The sequence below is a fragment of the Physeter macrocephalus genome, chromosome 21 (assembly GCF_002837175.3).
Source record: "Physeter macrocephalus isolate SW-GA chromosome 21, ASM283717v5, whole genome shotgun sequence".
Lineage (NCBI taxonomy): Eukaryota > Metazoa > Chordata > Mammalia > Artiodactyla > Physeteridae > Physeter > Physeter macrocephalus.
The window spans coordinates 24,560,504-24,580,874 of NC_041234.1; the positions used below are offsets into that span (position 1 = coordinate 24,560,504).

General features: G+C 36.9%; 2 protein-coding genes and 1 long non-coding RNA gene across 14 annotated transcripts in view; 2 read left to right on the forward strand and 1 right to left on the reverse strand.

Annotated features, from left to right (window-relative positions):
* CASK (calcium/calmodulin dependent serine protein kinase) overlaps positions 1-20,371 on the reverse strand; it is a 385,648-nt gene that overhangs the window by 140,894 nt on the left and 224,383 nt on the right. The window lies entirely within an intron of this gene.
* Positions 3,087-7,658, forward strand: LOC129391763 (uncharacterized). Its single transcript, XR_008616441.1, has 3 exons — positions 3,087-3,443; positions 4,077-4,168; positions 7,553-7,658. It is a non-coding gene; the product is annotated as an uncharacterized lncRNA (long non-coding RNA).
* GPR34 (G protein-coupled receptor 34) lies at positions 8,332-9,614 on the forward strand. Its single transcript, XM_007102912.4, has one exon. It carries the CDS (start codon positions 8,417-8,419, stop codon positions 9,539-9,541), a length of 1,125 nt encoding a protein of 374 aa, XP_007102974.2. The 5' UTR covers positions 8,332-8,416; the 3' UTR covers positions 9,542-9,614.

Consider the following 20,371-nt stretch of genomic DNA (forward strand, 5'->3'; position numbering starts at 1 on the left):
CAGGGAGGTTTGTTTTTTTCGTTTTGTTTTTTTAAAGAGAGACATTTGCGCGCTGATGGGAAAGATCCTGTAGAAAGGAAAAAACAACCCCAGAAGAGAAAGGGGATGGGATATAATATGCAAGTGGGAAGGGGGTTGGCCCTAGTGACAGCGAAGAAGGCAGGATACAGGTGCACCTGTAGATGCAGGCAGATGTGGATGTAAGAAGATGAGGAAGTTCTCTTCTGAGCACTTCTATTTTCCACTTACTTGAAATAAAAAGTGATCAGCAGGTGGGAGTGAGGAAGGAGAGGGGGTTGTTGGCAGAAGAGTGAAGGTGTGAAAAGGGTTTTCAAAGAACATGAAAATGAACTAAGCCAGTGGCTGGCAAACTTTAGTATCATAATCACACAGATCTGCTGGCCTACATCCCCAGAGTTTCTGACTCATAAGGTCTGGGATGAGCTTAAGGATGTGCATCTCTAACAAGGTCCTGAGTGATGGTTTTTTTGTTTGGTTTTTTTTTTGTCCTGAGTGATGTTGATGCTACTGGTCTAGGAGCCATGCTTTGAGAACCACCAGACTAAGGAAATATAGCAGGACTGTTGGCAGCATAGTGGCCCACTTGAGGTTTGTGGTCATAAGTTTGAAGCAAGACCAAGCAGCACTATTCTGTGTTTGTACCCAGCAGTCCTCATTTTAGCTGGTGAGGTTCAGGCCTGGAGCGGGTGGTGAGCTGAATTTAACAAGGGTTGGGATCTAGATAAAGAGAGGCCGGTAATATCATAAATGGATGGCACCAAACAAGCATATCCGTTTATTTCTTCTTTTCTACTTCTATCTTTTGTATAAATAAAAAGCTAAGATATCAACAGAGTTCGAGGAAGGGGAAGGGTGAGCAGAAGAGGATGTATGGGAATAAGCTGAGAACACCAAAACAAAAAGCAGAAAGTTCAGAATGAACAGGAAAAAGCTCATATAAAGGAAGAACTAAGAAAAGCTTACATTCAAATCTGGTCACAGTAGGGTCATCAGGGAACTGAAGATTAAAACAGAATTAGTGTTTTGAAAAGGGATGGCTTAGGTGTGGAAAAATAGCTAGCATGATAAAAATTTTATATTAGATTTTATGAAATAGAACATATAATAAACATTATGAAATAGAACATAAATAGATAAATTTAGTCATTTAAATAAATCCTGCCAGGATCCCGAAAAGATATTTGCACACCCATGTTTATTGCAGCATTATTCACAATAGTCAAGAGGTGGAAGCAACCCAAATGTCCACTGACAGAGAATGGATAAAGAAAATATGGTTTATACATACAATGGAATATTATGTAGCTTGAAAAAGCAGGAAATCCTGTCACATGGCACAACATGGGTGAACCTCAAGGATATTATGCTAAACGAAATAAGCCCATCATAAAAGGACAAATACTGTACGATCTGACTCAAATGAATTACCTAGAGTAGTCAAAAATCATAGAAAGTAGAAAGGTAGTTGCCAAGGGTAGGGGAAGAGGGAGAGGGGGCTAATGTTTAGTGGACACAGAGTTTCAGTTTGGCAAGATGAAAAATTTCTATATATAAACACAACAATAAGTATATTTAACAGTACTGAACAATATACTTTATAAAGTATAAATATAACAATATAAGTATACTTGCACAATATAAATATACTTAACACTACTGAACTGTACATTTTAAAATAGTTAAGATAGTTAATTTAATGTTATGTATTTTTTTAACAACACACACACACACACACACACACACACACACACACACAATTCCTCCTAGACCAATACAGTAATCATCTTCCTTCTCATAAGTTCTAGAGTGAAGTAAGAGCTACAAAATATTTTTATTCTGGCAATTTAAAAATATTCTGTCCCATGTGTCATATTTATAACAAACTAAAAGCTCTGGAGAATATGATGTTTAGCAGAGTGTATGTACCCAGAAATAATTAGAATGTTAGATAAAGCCCAATGAGTTAAATATTATTTAGTGTAAAGTAAACAAAGCTACAGGGTAACAATTATGGGGAGGATAATAACTAACCTTTCTTCATTTCAGATGACAACAAAAAAGAAGAAATGACATTAAACTGCAGGGCCAACAGTTACATAGATGGACAGATAGTGGTTAAATATTGGACTAGGACCAAAAAAAACCCCCTGCAGAATTACTTCATTATTTTCTTTAAAATATAGGAGATATTTTAATTTACTTGGGAGAGTTCATCATGGTGCTAAAAAGGAGAGAATACTATCACAAATTTCATCTAATCCTAAAATTATAAGATTGTTGTAGAAAATAAATCCAAGGTCTTAAGGGAATACATGAAAATATACTAAAATAACACACAGATCAAATAAACCTTTTAAAAATTAAATAATAAAATAATTCATTACTCATGTTACTATAATGCAATACAGGTGTCGACTTAAAAAAAATGCACAACGTGAGAGTTGCGAGTTACGTTTTATTTGGGGCAAAATGAGGACTGCAGCCTGGGAGACAGCATCCCAGATAGCTCTGAGAAACTGCTCCACAGAGACAGGGGGGAAGGTCAGTGATTTTGGTGAAGGGGGAATACATACAATCAAGCACATATTTTTTTACAGAAGGTTTCTGCTAGTCTCGTGCAGGTTACTGCTAGTCATGAGGAGCAGACGTCACCAGGAAGGATTTTAGTGCTTCTCTAGATATGAGGAGAGACAAGAATTGGGCTCACACAATTGTCTCCTGAAAATATCTAACTATCTGAAGCCCTGTTCTGCCAGTTTTTCCCAGAGCACAGAGGGCCTACTTTCTCATCTCCACCCTGAACTCCTTTCAGGGTGTGTTGAAAGTCAGCAGCTGCAGCAGCACATGATTTAATCCTTGTAGAGGTAGATGGCAAGTGCCAATGGAAAATACCAATTTTCTGTTGACACAGGAATGCCATTTTATGTGATTGTTAGTTTCTAAAATGAATCCAGAAAGAAAGAGAAATTAAATGCTTGTGCTTTAAAAGTACATATAGCATATTATGTATCAATAGTTAGGAAAAACAGAAAAATGCATATTTCTGCTTAGAATTTATAAACTTTATGTGGGGGGGGAGGACGGGAAACTTTTCACAATTGTCAAAGTGGAAGGTATTCATAGAAAAGTTATAAATAATTTCTTAAAGTTAAGTGTTGATTAAGCTTAAAGATAAAGTTGTTGCATGGTGGTAGGGTTTTCTTTAATATTTTCACAAGGAGTCTAAGGGTTTTCATATTGAAAAAAGAAAGAAAAGAGAAAAAAACACACCTACCACCACATGCAAATATAAAAAATAAAAAGACAACCCCAACCAATTACACCACAACCGGATGGAGGAACCCAGCTGACACACCAAGACGAGTCTCTGTGTCTAGGGAATCTTGGGGTTCAGCTCCTTTTACTTCAAGAGAGCCTGAACTGTGAGTATGCCTTGATTTCAACTGCATAAATGATCCATTTTTTAAGTTACATTGTGATTATCTGAGTAATATAAATGAAACCTGCTTCATGGTGACTAGCAACACTTTGCTTCTAGAAACCTGAGTAAACTGAATGATACCTCTGCTGCGACTTGACTTAAAATGAGGCTGTCTTCTTAGTTGCTTGAAGTACTTTAGGACATGAGATATTTACGCTCATACTATCAATATTGTCACATTGTTTATACTGTATTTTGTATACTGCCACAAAGACTTGCAGATCTACTTGAATCAATTAAAAGTTATTTTCATATGCAACAAATTTTATTTAAGTGATCTGTAACTTATTAACTTTATTAAGTTATGCTGACTCCCTATTTTCAATAATAGTATTTTCTTTATTATATGATTTCTATTTTATGGTAATTTACCAGACCAATTAAATTTTAAGTTTTGTGTTTCGGAAGTTAATATGGTGAATATTAGAGAAAAGAAAAAGCAAAATACACTTTAGTGAATTCACTTAAAATTAAAAAATGTTTTAGCCACAGTTAAATTGATAACAAAAGCTAATGTACTACTAATAATATTCTTTCCAAAGTAACATGCTTTCAATTTTCACTTTGTATGCAGAAATTAGTGCAATTTTTAAAGCATGGCCTGAATGAGTCAGTGATTATCAAGTCAAACTACAAATGTAAACGGCTGCTACCACTGCCAACTAGGTATGTATTTTAACATAGCAATGTGATGTTTTCACAAACATACCCAAACTGCATTTAAAAAGCTTTTGCTCATTGGAGGCCACAGTGGAATATGTCGGGTCCTGCCCTCTAATACAGAAGCTCCTGTAGGAGCCAGTTAAAAAATTACAGGCAAGGGGAGGGTGGTGCTGGTGGGTACAAGGCAGCACTAATACAGGGTTGCGAACTTCAGGATTTGTCAAGTAACAACATTAAAAACCATTAACCATCTACTATCAGAAAACCACTGTGACCACTTCACACCAGTCACAACTAATGTCCACTGGGAAACTGGTCCCTATGTGAATGCAGTGGTTTGTTTCTTATCTTCACTGGCCATTCTTAACAAATCAAGTAAGTAGTTTTTAAAACATCAGTAAATGGGCTTAGGAACAGCGAGTGATTGACACATTGTAAAGGAGGCAGAAATCAGCCATTAAGTTCCAAATAGAATCTAATCTGTTAATTTGTTAATAAATGACTGAACACTAGCCATTCAATACAGGGTTCTAAATGACAGCTACTACTACTATTTAAACAAATACATTGTTCTCTTTGAGCTTGAAAATAAAGCAAAACCAGAAAGGTTTATTGGTGATCTTGTACAACTATTATTTATTTATTTTATTTGCAGATTAGAGCTGAGGCAAATGGTTTCAGGCTACATGCTTTGGGCTAATGGCTTTCTAGAAACATCTTATGGCAATCAGGCCTAGAAATAAGTTTGAAAAGATATGCTCTGGGGGATATGCTGAACATTCTGATGAATGATTTGTGATTCTGTAAACTCTGGACTTACTTACTTACTATAATGACACAGCAAATAAAAAGGTTAGTACCTTTTCCAAAGAGGTAAAGCTAGATGACAATCTTCTTAAAATCGCTAATGTGGATAATGCTAAAGGAATTATGTCAAAATGCCACTGACAGAACTCATCATTAATAAAGAAAATGCTGATCATATGTGATTAGGAGGAGTGAGGTTTGGTGAAAAGGATCATGGGCTCTAAAAGCTAGACGGATCTGAGACTCAACTTGGGTACAGACATTTAAGAGCTGTGTGGTCATGGGTAACAATCATAACATCTTTATCTTTCATTAATACCTACCTCACAAAGTTATTATAAGGATTATGTAAATGAAATAATATAAATGTGCTTAACACACTGTCTGGTACACAGCATATGCTACATAAATATTAGTTACTGGTTCAGTCATCTAGCTCGAGGGTTCAATTCTAACTGCACATTAGAATCCCCTGAGGAGCTTTTAAAGGAAACCATTGGGGGATGGAGCCAGGCATTGGTATCTTTAAAAAGCCCTCAAGAGGATTCTAATATGCAGCCGGGATTGAGAGCCACTGACAGTCTCTTCTACAAAGTATCCAACTGTGGTAGTCTCAAAAAATCTTCCCTGGTAAAACCTTATTGCCTCCCCAAATAGACTGTTTCATTCTAAAAAAGCATTTCCTTAAAAGCAGGCAACATCTGCCTCTGCATTTTTACTCACTGGTCCTTCTGCTTTCGGAAGACATACATCAGGAGGTGAAATCCTTTTCTCTCTCCGTGGCCTTGAAAGTGTTCACATCTCTAGGTGCCTGTTTCCTTCCACTTGCTCCTCTCACATGATTTGGGCTCTTCCCCCCACTGGCTCTGTGGCCTTTTTTAAGTGTGCTGCTGAGTATGAAACACTGTATTCCAGGTGGAACACTACCAGCTTAGGACAGTACCGATTAGTAGTGACAATCTTCGTTTAAGACACTCCATAGGTATGAAGTCAAAGACAGGTTAGTATTTGCTGCAGCCACGTCACACTGCGGACACAGCAACTGCAGTCAATTGCAATTGTGTTTTTGTTCATGTAGCTAAAGCCCTTCCTATACTTGAATAGTTTATTTTAATATCCACATGTAGGACTTTACATACTTTTCTACTAAATTCCCTTTTTCATTCAACAGCATTTATTGTGCTAAACACTTGGTACACAGAGGCAAACAAAACAGACTTGATTCCTAACCCTAAGGGAGTTTAAAATATAGCAATGGAGAAGAAAAACAAAACAAAACAAAACAAAAACTCTATGACCTTTAAAGTCATTTCAGCTGTCTGAGCTCTCAAAATCGTGTCACCTGTCATGCCTCAGCTCACTTTCATCAGTGGCTATGTTTCTACCTGAGCCTCAGCCAGTTCCCTATGTGACCACACAACACAGATCCCTCTACAGGGGCCCTTCTCCTCTTCCTGGTAATCTACATTGCATTATCAGCTCCATTTTTGGCAGCCTGCCATTCTTCCTGGATTGCCCTTTCCTTTTTTAGAATTTCAGATCACCAGAAACATGCGTGTAAGTTTCTATAAGCTTTGTGAAATCTGTCTCTGTGCAGTTGAGACACACGACAGACTAGGCTCAGTCCTCTTGCCTCCTTCCCTCTGTTGTCCCCAGCTCTGGTGACAGGCTCTTACCAGGGATTACATAACTTCCTCTTCACCAGTCAGTTCCTCTACCAAGATTCAACTTCCCCCCTTGACAAAATTTTAAACAGGAATTTCACACTCTACTAAAATGGTTTCTTCTTGATCAAATTATAGGTAGCTTTAAGAAAGGCTAAGTTCTTCCAAATGCTTTTCTCTGTGTATAAGGTCAAATCAGGAAATTAATTATGGTAATTCAAATCCACTGTACAGCATTCAAAGTTTAAATGCACACTCCTGAAAAAATATTTACCGAGAGCAGGGTCTCTGTCATTTTCACCTTCATTTTCCAAGCAGTACTTAGCCAAGTGTGAGATATTCACTAAAACAAAATTAATCAAAAGGTGGTTGGTTTTTATTTAAAGCTAACTGTCATTGAACACTTGTTATGTTCCAGGGTATACATAACACTTGTTATGTTCCAGTTTTGTTGTTTGTAGAATGCATTTTTCCATTTCTACAAACAAAAAAACCTAAGGTTTAGAAAAGACTAAGTTGTTGGCTGAAGGTCACAGGTTAGTTAGGTCTGATTTTGATAACCTTGCCCTGAATGTCTTTATGACACCTGCTAAGACGCTTCTGTAAAGAAACAGGGAAGTCACTCTGAGAAAGGAATGTGACAAGACCCCCTGGAATCCTCTCCTCACATCTCTTTATGATGGCATCTCAGACTGAGCTCTTCACAGCAGCCAATGCCCAGCAAAGAGCCAGTAACAAATAGCACTGCTAACATTCTCTGCTGCCACAAACAAGTGGAATTCACACACTATTTTTACAAACAGTCTCACATGACCTAGCCCACAGAATATTTCAGCTGCAGTTACTTCCTTCTAAAATCTTGGATTACACATCCTCTTTCCCATCTACATTATCACTCTATGTTCTATGCTTCTAGGTCAAGGAGACTCTCCAAGGTGCCTAACTGGCAGCTGTCACCACCTGACTTGGTTTCGTTTGGCTACTTTGCTCTCCTGTGCAGTGTTACGAGCCTGCCTAATGAGGCAAGTGCTGTGCTCTATTGGTCTGTTACGGTAATTGCATGCCCCCATAGGCAAGTGATTTTAATACGCTCAACTTGGTGTTAGGTTGAAGAGGAAGAAATTTAGGACCATTTCCCCTATTCCCACCAAGGAATGAGAGACTGCCACAGTTTATCTGTCACATACCATGTGGCAACACGTGTCAAAATGAATGAATGCCACCTATGACGGAAAGAGTCAAGGCAGGAAGCTGGACAGGGGCCAGCAGTGGGCCCAGCTCACTCATGTCTGTAACTACCTTTAGGGAAACTGACACTCATCTTCGAAAAATATGAGCTGTCATTTCACCTCCATCTCTATTCCCATAAAAACTTCCCTAAGAAAAGATGATTCCATAGTTCAGATATTTATTTTAATATAATAAATGTAACAAACCTTGAACATTTATCATAGCATAGAAAAGGTTAGAGCAGGACATTCCACAAGATTCTACTATATGTGCTGCTTGTTTTGTGATACCATAATGCTGCTACATATGTTGTGTAGATATCCAAATGGTCCAAAGTAGGATAAAAGGAAAGCTTCTCACAATGTCTGAAAATAAATCATTTACTATCTGTGCTTTGAGCTAAAGTAATTGTTATTAAAATAACAAGTGACTCACTCAATGTTTGGCATTCTGTTGTAGGAGAAATCTGAAGATATAAAAGCTACAGTCAAGGAACATGTCATTTAGCACCTTCACTTTTTGATCCCTACAGAAGACAACGAGAAGTCAGATGGTAACAATGACGACAACTTCAGTCAGCAGCTGGCCTTGCTCCTCCCAGGGAGTGCACTTTATAACTAATCACAGCGTCCAATGGCCACACAACTTCTCAGGAGCCTCAAATTTTACTGCCTGTTCCATGGATGAAAAATTACTCTCTAATGTGTTAACAACATTCTACTCTGTTATTTTCATCTTGGGCCTCGTTGGAAACATAATTGCCCTCTATGTATTTCTGGGTATCCACCGCAAAAGAAATTCCATTCAGATTTACCTACTCAATGTAGCCATTGCAGACCTCTTACTTATCTTTTGCCTCCCTTTCCGAATAATGTATCACATTAACCAAAACAAGTGGACACTAGGTGTGATTCTTTGCAAGGTTGTGGGGACACTATTTTATATGAACATGTACATTAGCATTATTTTGCTTGGATTCATCAGTTTGGATCGCTACATAAAAATTAATCGGTCTATACAACAACGGAAGGCGATAACAACCAAACAGAGTATTTATGTTTGCTGTATAGTATGGATAATTGCTCTTGCTGGATTTTTAACTATGATTATTTTAACCCTTAAGAAAGGAGGTCATAATTCCACAATGTGTTTCCATTATAGAGATAAGCATAATGCAAAAGGAGAAGCAATTTTTAACTACATTCTTGTGGTAATGTTCTGGCTAATTTTCCTACTAATAATCCTTTCATATATTAAGATTGGCAAGAATCTATTGAGGATTTCTAAAAGGAGGTCAAAATTTCCTAATTCTGGCAAATATGCCACTACAGCCCGGAATTCCTTTATTGTGCTTATCATTTTTACTGTATGTTTTGTTCCCTATCATGGCTTCCGATTTGTCTATATTTCTTCACAGCTAAACATGTCGTCTTGCTATTGGAAGGAAATCGTTCACAAAACCAATGAGATCATGCTGGTTTTCTCATCTTTTAATAGCTGTTTAGATCCAGTCATGTATTTCCTGATGTCCAGTAACATTCGCAAAATAATGTGCCAACTTCTTTCTAGACGGTTTCAAGGGGAAGCGAGCAGGAGTGAAAGCACTTCAGAATTTAAACCAGGATACTCCCTGCATGATACATTTGCTGCAGCTAAAATTCAGTCTATTTCTTAAAGCACTTACGGTAAACATATTATAAAGAATGATAAAATACAGCCTAATTCCTTGAAGAACAAAAAATTATGAAACAAAGCTCTAGCATTTACAAAGCTTAGATCCTCCCAAAGTTCTTTGCTTATTTGTGATATTTCATTTGCTTAATTACAAAATATTTTAAGTGCAAGCTTACACTCATCACTAGATTTTAAATCTGTATATAAAATCTTTTAGGCTGACACTGTTAACATAGATTATAAAATTAAATGAAATTTATGGTTTTAACCACAGAATAATTAAAGAAAATGTTATAGTTTCTCAAGTCACTAAAGTAGCTATCCAAAATCAAGTACCTAATACTAATTTAAAGTGTGCTTAAAAGTTAACTGATTTGAGGACTGACTTAAAATGTCAGAAAATATATGTTCATTGTCATTTAAAAAGCTTGTATAATTTGCCACTGTATTCATTTATGTCTAAACCTCTATTAACAGATGAAATAATAAAATTGTAATAAATGAAATCACCCACTATCTATCACTGCTTAGTACAATAGGTGAGCTAAAATTCAATAGCCTAGTGACAGTACTTAAGACCGCACCTTACTTAAAACAGATTTATAAACAATTCAGCCATCTTGGACCATACACTTTGATAAAGCAAAATTGAAGATGTGTACACCCTATGATCCAGCAAGTCCACTACTAGGTATACATCTTACAGAACCACTCAAACATGTATACAAGAAAACATGTGTAAAGATGCTCAGTGACCTACTGCTCACAATACTAAACAAATGTAAACAACCGAAGAATGAGTATGCATCAGCAAAGGAATGGAGAAAAAAACTTCATCTGCATGCATCAACGTGGAGAATTGGCAAAAATAATGTTGAATAAAAAAACAAAAACTGCAAAGGGGTATGTACCCTGTGAAATCACTTAAGTAAAATACAAAACCACATAAAGCAATACCATATTCTTTACAGATCTATACATATGCAATAAAAATATAAAACATATGTCATAATAAACACAAACATATATACCAACTTAAGGTTAATGGTTACACGTGGAGAGATTTGAAGCAAACATGGCAAAATATTAATAATGTCTATTAAACCTGTGTGGTAATACATGGGTATTTGTTATGTAATTTTTGGTATATATCTGAGTGTTTGAAATGTTTCATAACAATAAAGAAAACCTGTAGGTTAGAATTAAAAGGAGCAAATTCTGAAATTTTCATGTATGTTCAAAAATAACTAGAGACTAAGCTCTAAGAGAAAGGGCCCTTATTCGTATTTTTAAAAAATTTATCTTACTGAAGTATAGTTGATTTACAATGTTGTGTTAATTTCTGCTGTACAGCAAAGTGATTCAGTTATACATATATATATATATTCTTTTTCATATTCTTTTCCATTATGGTTTACCACAGGATATTGAATGTAGTTCCCTGTGCTATACAGTAGGACCTTGTTGTTTATCTATTCTATATATACTAGTTTGTATCTGCTAATCCCAAACCCCCAATCCAGCCCTCCCTCATCCCAAGGGCAACCCCCTTGGCAACCGCAAGTCTGTTCTCTATATCTGTCAGTCTGTTTCTGTATCGTACATAAATTCATTTGTGTCATATTTTAGATTCCACATGCAAGTGATATTATATGGTATTTATCTTTCTGTTTCTGACTTACTTCCCTTAGTATGATAATCTCTAGGTCCATCCATGTTGCTGCAAATGGCATTATTTTATTCTTTTTTTAATGGCTGAGTAGTATTCCACTCTGTGTGTGTCTGTGTGTGTGTGTGTGTCTGTATGTGTGTGTGTATACCACATCTTCTTTATCCATTCATCTGTCGATGGACATTTAGGTTGTTTCCATGTCTTGGCTATTGTGAATAGTGCTGCTATGAACATAGGGGTGCATGTATCTTTTAGTATTATAGTTTCCTCTGGATATATGCCCAGGAGTGGGATTGCTGGATCATATGGCAATTCTATTTTTAGTTTTTTGAAGAACCTCCATACTGTTTTCCATAGTGGCTGCCCCAATTTACATTCCCACCAACAGTGTAAGAGGGTTCCAAAAGGGCCCTCATTCATCACTGACTACCCAGAGCGTAGTTGCATTGCCTGGCATGAAGAAGATCAATACATATTTGTTGAATAACTGAATGAACGAGTGAATGAATGTATAGATGAACGAGAAGGCAAGCAGAGAGGGAAGGGATGCTTAACAGAACTGAAAAAGTCGGTTATTTTCCTAGTCAATGTATCTAGATATAGCTGCAGAAAATGTCATACAATTGTAATCGGGAGATGTCATTAAGGCAACCATTCTCAAAAGTTTGGCCAGCATTGTTCTTTTTTTTTTTTTTTAACATCTTTATTGGAGTATTACTGCTTTACAATGGTGTGTTAGTTTTTGCTTTATAACAGTTTTTTGATTACCCACAGAATCAGAATGCTGTTGACTTAATATGTAAAAGCCTGTTATGACAAACTGCAAGGATCCATTCATAAGTTTCTGTCATAGGGTATGAGAATTTTTTTTTTTTATAGTCAGAATACTTCTTCAAACTTCAGGTAGGCCACTGACTGGGAAATCAATATTAAAGAGTATGAAGAATATCGTTAGGGCTGAATTTATTTTAATGAGATTTGGATTGTATACAGTTAGTGTTCAGTTAGTTGTATGTCAGTAAGCGTACACAAATGGTTGAACAAACAATAGGTCAAAGCAGAATTATATTTAAAAAACAAGAAACATTTGAGAATAAAAATAGAAATTTGCAGAAAAATCAGAGGCTCAGAAAAAAGTAATAAATTTTATATTAATTACTCTGCTCTGACAATTAACAAATACCAAACTGAAATTCAGTACTTCTGTTTGTATAATTTAAAAATATGACAATACTGATTTTCTCTCATGTTCTCAAAATTAAAATCTTTTTTACATTATTGGTAAACATTTTATATCACTACATGTGTCTATTGTAAACATACAGTTTGAATGGTTAAATTACATTATCTATTATTATTACTAGTAGTAGTTTTATGGAACATTAAAAGAAACACATATACACTCATAATTCTAGAAGCTTTCTCATTATTTATATTAAATGAGATGATCCCTATAAAGCCCTGCACAATGGCATTCTTAAAAAAGTACACTGAGTCAATTCTTGCTATAATATTTGTGATAAAATAAATTTTGTTAAAAGTCAACCTATCTATAAGCTCCTAACAGATTTTCTTTACCGACAGAAGTTTCACTAATAACATACCTTGGAGTAACCTGAATCCTGAGAATGTTTCTAAATTTTTAGAAAAATTTGCTAAACTTACCAAATTTAAGGCTATTTATTACATATAATCTTCTATTTCTTATTGAGCATTGGTGTACACAAGTCGGAAACACTGTCCCTACCTCCCCCAAGCCAAGATTTAGTTCTAGAAGCATACAGAAAAGGGAAATTCAGAAGTATATACATATCCTCACCTTGCAAAAGATCTTGAGAACAAGTTTCTAAATAACATCTCACAAATGCAAAACCAAACAAAGGCATAATTAACTGCCTGGTTGCGAGAGTAAGACCTAAATCCTGAGTTTTGCTGTTAGTTTTGGAAAAGTATTCTGTGCAGAGCTGGGTTTGATGGCAGTTGAATTTCTAAGATCAGGTCAACAGAAAAAGAAAATTCTGTTCTAGTACAGAAGGTTTTGTTTTCAACTTCTTTTTAAAATGGATTCTTCAGTCCTGCTGATATGAAAGTAGAACTAATATAATTACAGCTCTGTGAAGCAAAGCCTTACTGAAAAGTTATCCATAAGAGAAAAACAGCATGAAATAGAGTTCTCTCAACAGGCAGCCTGGATTTTGCAGAAACATGTTAACAGGCTAATTATTTTTTAGCCTTTTGAAGTATGAATGGAAACTTATTTTTACCAGATATTAAAATATATTCTTATCCTTCATTAAGGATAACACTGGAGCACATGCAAGGATAAACTTATCAATGGAACAGAATGCACAGCTCTACGCAGACCCTCAATGATACATGAAAAGATTATATGACAAGTTAATCACTCTCAACAGGGTAGGAGCAGGAACAAATCAGAGGGCAACCTAGGATTCTGTTAGTCAAGATGTGCTAGAAGCTTGCAAAGTGGGGTTCAGTGAATTTTTTTTTTAACATCTTTATTGGAGTATAATTGCTTTACAATGGTGTGTTAGTTTCTGCTGTTAAATGAATTTTTAAAAAGTTTTCTGAGTGACTCTGATACACTTTCCTCCTTCAAAGAGAATCACTGCAAATAAAGGAGACATCACAAAAAGCATAGGGGAAGGAAGAAATGAATTAATAAATAGTGCTGTGCTTATTTAAAATAAAAGCCAATTTATAGCCTCGCCTCATATCACACCAAAAAAATTATAACTGTATCAAAGAGTTAAATGTAAATAATGAATGCATTAAAAGACTTAAAAATATGTGACTAACTCATCTGTGGAAGGGAAAAGACTTCCTATTAATAAAATAGAAATAACCAGAGGGAAAGATGCATAGATTTGACTTTTAAAAGTAGACTATTTTTTTTGTCAAAAACCAGGAAAAAAAATAAAAGCAAAAGCACAAAGTGAGAAAAATATTCACAATAGATATGACATTTACTGGAGAGTTTTTTATGTCAGGCACCAACGGACACCATAAACTTCCAAAGAAACTTGTATTTTTGATCAGAAGAAAGCATTTGAATCTCAGAATATAATCTGAACTATGACAACTCGAATGAGACAGAAACTCTCACGATGGATGATGCAGTGTCCTTTTTCGTAGCTACATGGCCCAGTTGAGAACACATTCCTATAAGTGGCTGCTATAGTGCCTCAGTTCAGTCTGGTTTTCAAATTAAGACGTGGAGGACTGCTTGCGTGGCGGTAACAATAGACTCAGAGCTAAAATGGAAGTGCTAGGTTTGTCGTAAACTTCTATTTTGCCTCTTATTTCCCCCCTTCAAGTTTACATGCAACAGAATGGGAAGCAGAGTAAAATATATTTATGTACCCCTTTTACTGTGCTGGGTGCTCGCAATGCATTATTATCATTTACTCCTCATTGCATCGTGATTGAAGTATTTTCTGTATTTTACATATGAGGGGATGTAAGTTGGCAGACTTCTACTCCACAGGCATTGTCTCTGCCAAGACACTGCTTTTCATTTTATTCTGCCCAAGCACAATGGTAATTACTGAGATGTCTTTTATTTTTTTAAAAAAACCATAAATGGGTATTAATATGTATTTAGGGCAAGAAATTCTGCTTATTACTCATCAAAATTGTGTGATGTCAAAAGACCAAAATCTTAAAGAACTAGTTTTCTAGCTATCACACATTTGTACACTCTGTGAAAGCTCTGCCTGAAACATGGACAATAAAGCAGTACAAAAGCATACAGGTTGAATAGAAGGAGAAAAAAAAAGAAATCAAATTAGAGCATCTCACCCTTATTAATTTTGCTTCTAGCCCAGGAAATGCATAAAGAACCATCATAAGATGAGCTTTGGAAAAGGTTTCTAATTGTGGTTTGTACACAGGTATTGATGATGCATAGAATCTCTTTTTGTGTTAGTAAGCCATGCAAGTTATTCCAGGAGCAACAGTTAACTGTTACAGTTATACTCTGGTTTGGTAATTCCACATATAATCATTTTCCAGGTATAAAATATTTCAAACATACAAAAAAGTGAAAATACAACATAACAGGCAGCTAAGCACCCATCACCCAAATTGTGCAGATGTTAATGTTTTGGCCCTATTTGCTTAACTGTTCTCTTGTACCTATACATAATCCAAGAAGATATACTAAAGCTCATCCGGAGGTATCCTCTTGCCTAAAGTTAGTGTATATCATTTTGATGTACATGTTTATACTATTATAACATTCGTAAGTGGCATGAATAACAATGTGCATTAGTTTTTGTTTTTAAAATTTAACAAATAGTATCTCACTAATACATCCTTTTGTAACTTTTTTCACTCAAATTATGTTTGTGTTGATAGATTCATTCGTTTTAACAGATGCATAGTGTTTTACTGTGAGAATAAACAACAGTTCACTTCTCCATTTCTCCTAACAATGGGCCTTTAGGTGGTTTCCACTTTTTCACTATTAGAAACCATGCTCAAGCGAAGTCTCCTGTGTGCATGTGTGGAATTTTTCTATGGCTGACACCTAGAAGTAGAAATGCTTGGTTGTAAAGGGTATAAACATCTTCAGTTTATTTCAGTTGTGACAAATTGCTCTCCAAAGTGATTTTACCAATTTATACACCTATCCCACCACTAGTAAGATAAGAGTTCCTCTATCCACATCCTCACCAATACTTGGTTTTATTAGATTTACTGAAATGGCATCTCCCTGTGGTTTTAATTTGTGCCTCCCTGACTGCCAGTGAAATGGAGCAGCATCACCTCCTGTTTCTTTTTTGCCCATTCATGCTTCTTCTTGGGTGAATCATCTATTCATATCTACACCATTTCCCCTTTTCCCTTTAATGAGTTGATTTTATTCCATTTTTTTCCTTTCAAATTGTTGAAATAATTATTTATATATTATGTATACTAATCTTTTGTTCTTTATATGGGTTGCAAATAACTTCTACCAGTATGGGACTTGTCTTTTACTTTGCTTATGGTTTCTTTTGCCAGACACCATAAGGAAAGGAAGACGTTTTCTAATCAATAAATCTAGATGAACCCTGGCCTTCTGAAATATATACACCCCTCAAGGACCAAGCTAAAAAATTTGCAGATGAAATTATCTTATAATTATACACCTTGGCATTTCAGTCAGAAATAGTATAGTACATAGGAGTGCAAACGAGGTGTCCCCTGAGAACAAAAATGTTTTCTGAGACTTAACCTACAAAATTCAAACATCTAAGTATTACAGATATGCAAACGATTTTAAAGGGATAGAAAGTCTCCTAGACCAGGAGCTGACCTGTTAAGTGCATCAACATATTTAAAGAAAGAATTGGCCATTCACTAGCAGGTAAGTGAGGGAAACTTGGAAGAAAAAGGGGGGTGGAGACTAGGAAGATGTTGGTATTGCCCACGCAGACAGAGTCCAGGGGAATAGTCTTAACCAATGGACCAAGAGTATTACCATCCCACTGGTAAAGCCATGGGGAGGATTATGGTGGCGCTGCATCCAATAGGTCTTCTTAGCCTACTGACATTAAACATTAAATAATGAACTGAGAGGCAGCATAATGGACAGGTTAATAGGGCAGCTGCTGCAAACAGACTGCCTGAGTTCAATTTCTGGCTCTACCACTTACTATGTAACCTTGTACAAGCTCTCTTTCCTCTACTGAGAAAACAAAAATAATAGGAACACCTAACTCATAGTGTTAGGGAGACTAAACGAGTGAATAAAGGTTCTTGGCCATTAGGAAACATTCAATATATGTTACTGAAATACTCAAATGCCAAAGGAAAGACAGGGGAAATACATAAAAACAGAATGCTCAGAAGCTGCAGATACACATCAGAACTAGGAAGATACACAGTGGAAGCTGACCTGGACCAAATGAGGTGGGGAAAGCACTCATAAAGGGTAATTTAACTTTAGTTTTCACTAATAACAGCAACGTCCAGGACAGTAGCTGCAGCAGACCCATGCTGTCAGAACCATACTCTGAAACTTGAGCAAGTAGAAGAGGAGAGGATGCCAGAAGAGGGACAGTTTGAAAGAATGGGATTACTTAGCCTTAAAGCAGAAGACTAAAAGAAAGGCATTAGAGCAAAAATATGCGTGCGTGCGTGTGTGTGTGTGTGTGTGTGTGTGTGTGTGTGTGGTGTGTAGCCTCAGAGAGCGAGCAGAAAGAGGACCAGTGAAGGATGGGAGTTGCAAGCAGCATGTTTCACCAGACTGTAGAAGAGTATTTTCTAACAATTGCAGATCTCAAATGGAATAGAAAGCCAGTGAGTTATTTGCTAGTAGAACTATTTCAATATAGTATGGATCCTCAGCAGGCTGGGAAGGCAGCAAAGCATTTCAAGCATTTAATAAACTTTGGATTAGATGTTCTTTAGATCCCTTTAACAGAAGTTTTGGGTTTTACAGAACATTCAATACCTTAATAATGAGTGGCAACCAGGGGCCACCTGTGATCTTGTTGCTCCATCATGTTGTGCCCATACAGTCATGACCTCAGGGCTATTCAGATGTGTGCGGCTGGGGGGCAGAGGAAGGAGGCTGCTTGCTGTATGGTCAATGGTCCCCAAGCAGTTTCCTAGAATCTTCTTTTGTAGCAGATTTGTCCCACGTCCCTTGCTCAGCACATCACAGGCATTCATTAATATTTACTGCTAGAGAGACTGTTTAAACTCTATCTAAAATAAGTTGATGGATTCTGGGAGTTTTGTGACATTTGTTATGTTAGGTACTCATTTCTTTGCTTTCTTACTGATACTTGGCTTTGTTATGCATAATCAGAGTGGTCAAACAGGTTACTGCACTGCATCCTGAAGCAGGGTCAAGGCACCTTCACTGTAAAACTGGCTCAATAGTATAAACTCAGGTGGGAATGGTAAGCCCTCTGATGTGTAATATTTTCAAATTTTATCCAATGGCAAACTTCTGGACTAAAAAATCTTAATGCCTTCCTTTAACACTGCTGGCAATACTGTTACAGGCCCTTTCCTGTTACACACATTTCCTTTCTCTGTTTCCTGCCTCTTCTCATGTTCTATCACCTACCAAGATCTTCTAGTACCCCCAATACTGTCCCCTCTATTTTTTTTCCTTTCCTGTACTCAGCAGCACCTCTTTCTCTGACTTTCTCTTTTAATTGCCTTTCTCGTAGTTTAGTGTCCTCTTATGTGTTCCCTGATTTGTCAGAAGCAGAAATGCTTCATTATTTGGGTGGAAATTTCGTTTGTACTCAAAAGAAAAACACTGTTTCCGCTATATTAAAAACAACTTTCAGCTGGTTGCAAAGGGAACTGATGAGGTTTGCATGCATGTTCATATTCAGTTCCCCTTTGTGGCCAGTGAGACTTGAAAAACACTGGAACACACAGGGTCAGCTCTTGTGCGGACTGATTATAGAGTTCCAAATATATGTGGCAAGTAGTGAGAGGTGTCAGCTAAATAAGTAACTGAGGGTCTCATGCTCTGATAGTTGGCATTTGTGATCCTGCAAATAAATAAACCTCCAGTAATAAGTACAACCTAGCATGGTGGGGGGAAAAGCTACTAAAGGGGCAAGCTAGACTAAGCATCCCTCTGTATCCTTTTAGGCTCTAGTATTGGAGATTTCAATTAATTATCCAGTTCTTAGGATCAGATAAGCAGAAACAGACTTTTCTTCTAGTTTTACTGAAAAGCTAGATTAGTTCTGGAAATAGAAAAGGGCTATTTACAGAGGATAAAAAGTACAAAGGAAACAGCATGGATTCCTGATACTTTCAGTACACCTTTTAATACAAGAAATAATCAAAAGAAAATGACAGCTCCAAGACTGAACTGAGGCACAGCGGGTATCCCTTTGCAAAGTAAACTTAACTTTTCTTTTTGGATGTTATGCAAGAAGCAGTGGACTCTGAGGTACACATACTATATTAATCCCAAAGGAAGAGCCAATGTACTGTACTTTGAGGAAAAAAATATAAAAATCTAGTTAGAACACTGCTGTTGCAAGCACAATAAAGAAAATGTGGTAGATTAAAATTCTCTGCAGCGGGACTTCCCTGATGGCGCAGTGGTTAAGAATCCGCCTGCCAAAGCAGGGGACACGGGTTCGAGCCCTGGTCCGGGAAGATCCCACATGCCGCAGAGCAACTAAGCCCATGTGCCACAACTACTGAGCCTGCGCGCCTAGAGAGAGACCGTGTTCTGCAACAAGAGAGCAACGAGATGCCACCGCAATGGGAAAACCGCACACCGCAACGAAGAGCAGCCCCTGCTCACTGCAACTAGAGAAAGCCCACGCACAGCAAAGAAGACCCAACGCAGCCAAAAAAAAAAAAAAAATAAATAAATAAATAAATAAATAAAAAATACTCTGCAGCTCTTCCCATCCAGAAGTGGGGTCTTTGTCCACCTCTTGAATCTGAGCATGTATTGTGACTTGCTTTAACCAATAAATCGTGGTGGATATTGTATGGCATCTAAGCAAGGCCTTAAGAGGCCTTGCAGCTTCCAGTTTTGTGCTCCTGGAACCCCAAGACCATCACGGTGTAAATAAACCCAGGATGAAAAATCACATGGATATACTCAGCCCGCACAACCATCTCAGCTGAGGCTCCAGACATGAGAGAGACCATCATGGACCATCCAGCCTCAGCTGAGCTGCCAGATAACTAAGAACCTGCATGAATGACCCCAGGAGAGACCGACAGTAGAACTGCCTGGCTGAGCCCAGAACAAATTGCAGGATTGAGAATGAACAAATGGTTGTTGTCATAATCCACCAAGTCTGGCCGTGGTTTGGCATGCAGCAATAGGTAAATGATGCATATAAAATAAAATTAAAAATAAGTGTACCATTAATTTCTAAAAAGGTGACAACAAATATAGTAAGTAATTTCATTAACAAAAAAGACAATGTCTCTGTTTTGCTTAAAAGCTGTGTGTGTGTGTGTATGTGTGTGTGTGTCTGTGTGTGTGTGTGTGGGGGGGGGGGGTCTGGGTATGAAAGAGAGAGGCAGAGATATTTATTTTCCAAACCACTGCAGAGTGGAGAGTGGCAGGGTTATTGAAGATTTAGTAACGAACCATGAGTTGTCAGAGATAACAAGCTCATGCTGCATGATGAGGCAACTGGTTAGGTG

Excerpts from the sequence above, each read along its gene's own strand:
- GPR34 (XM_007102912.4), top strand. The coding sequence starts at position 8,417 with ATGGTAACAATGACGACAACTTCAGTCAGCAGCTGGCCTTGCTCCTCC.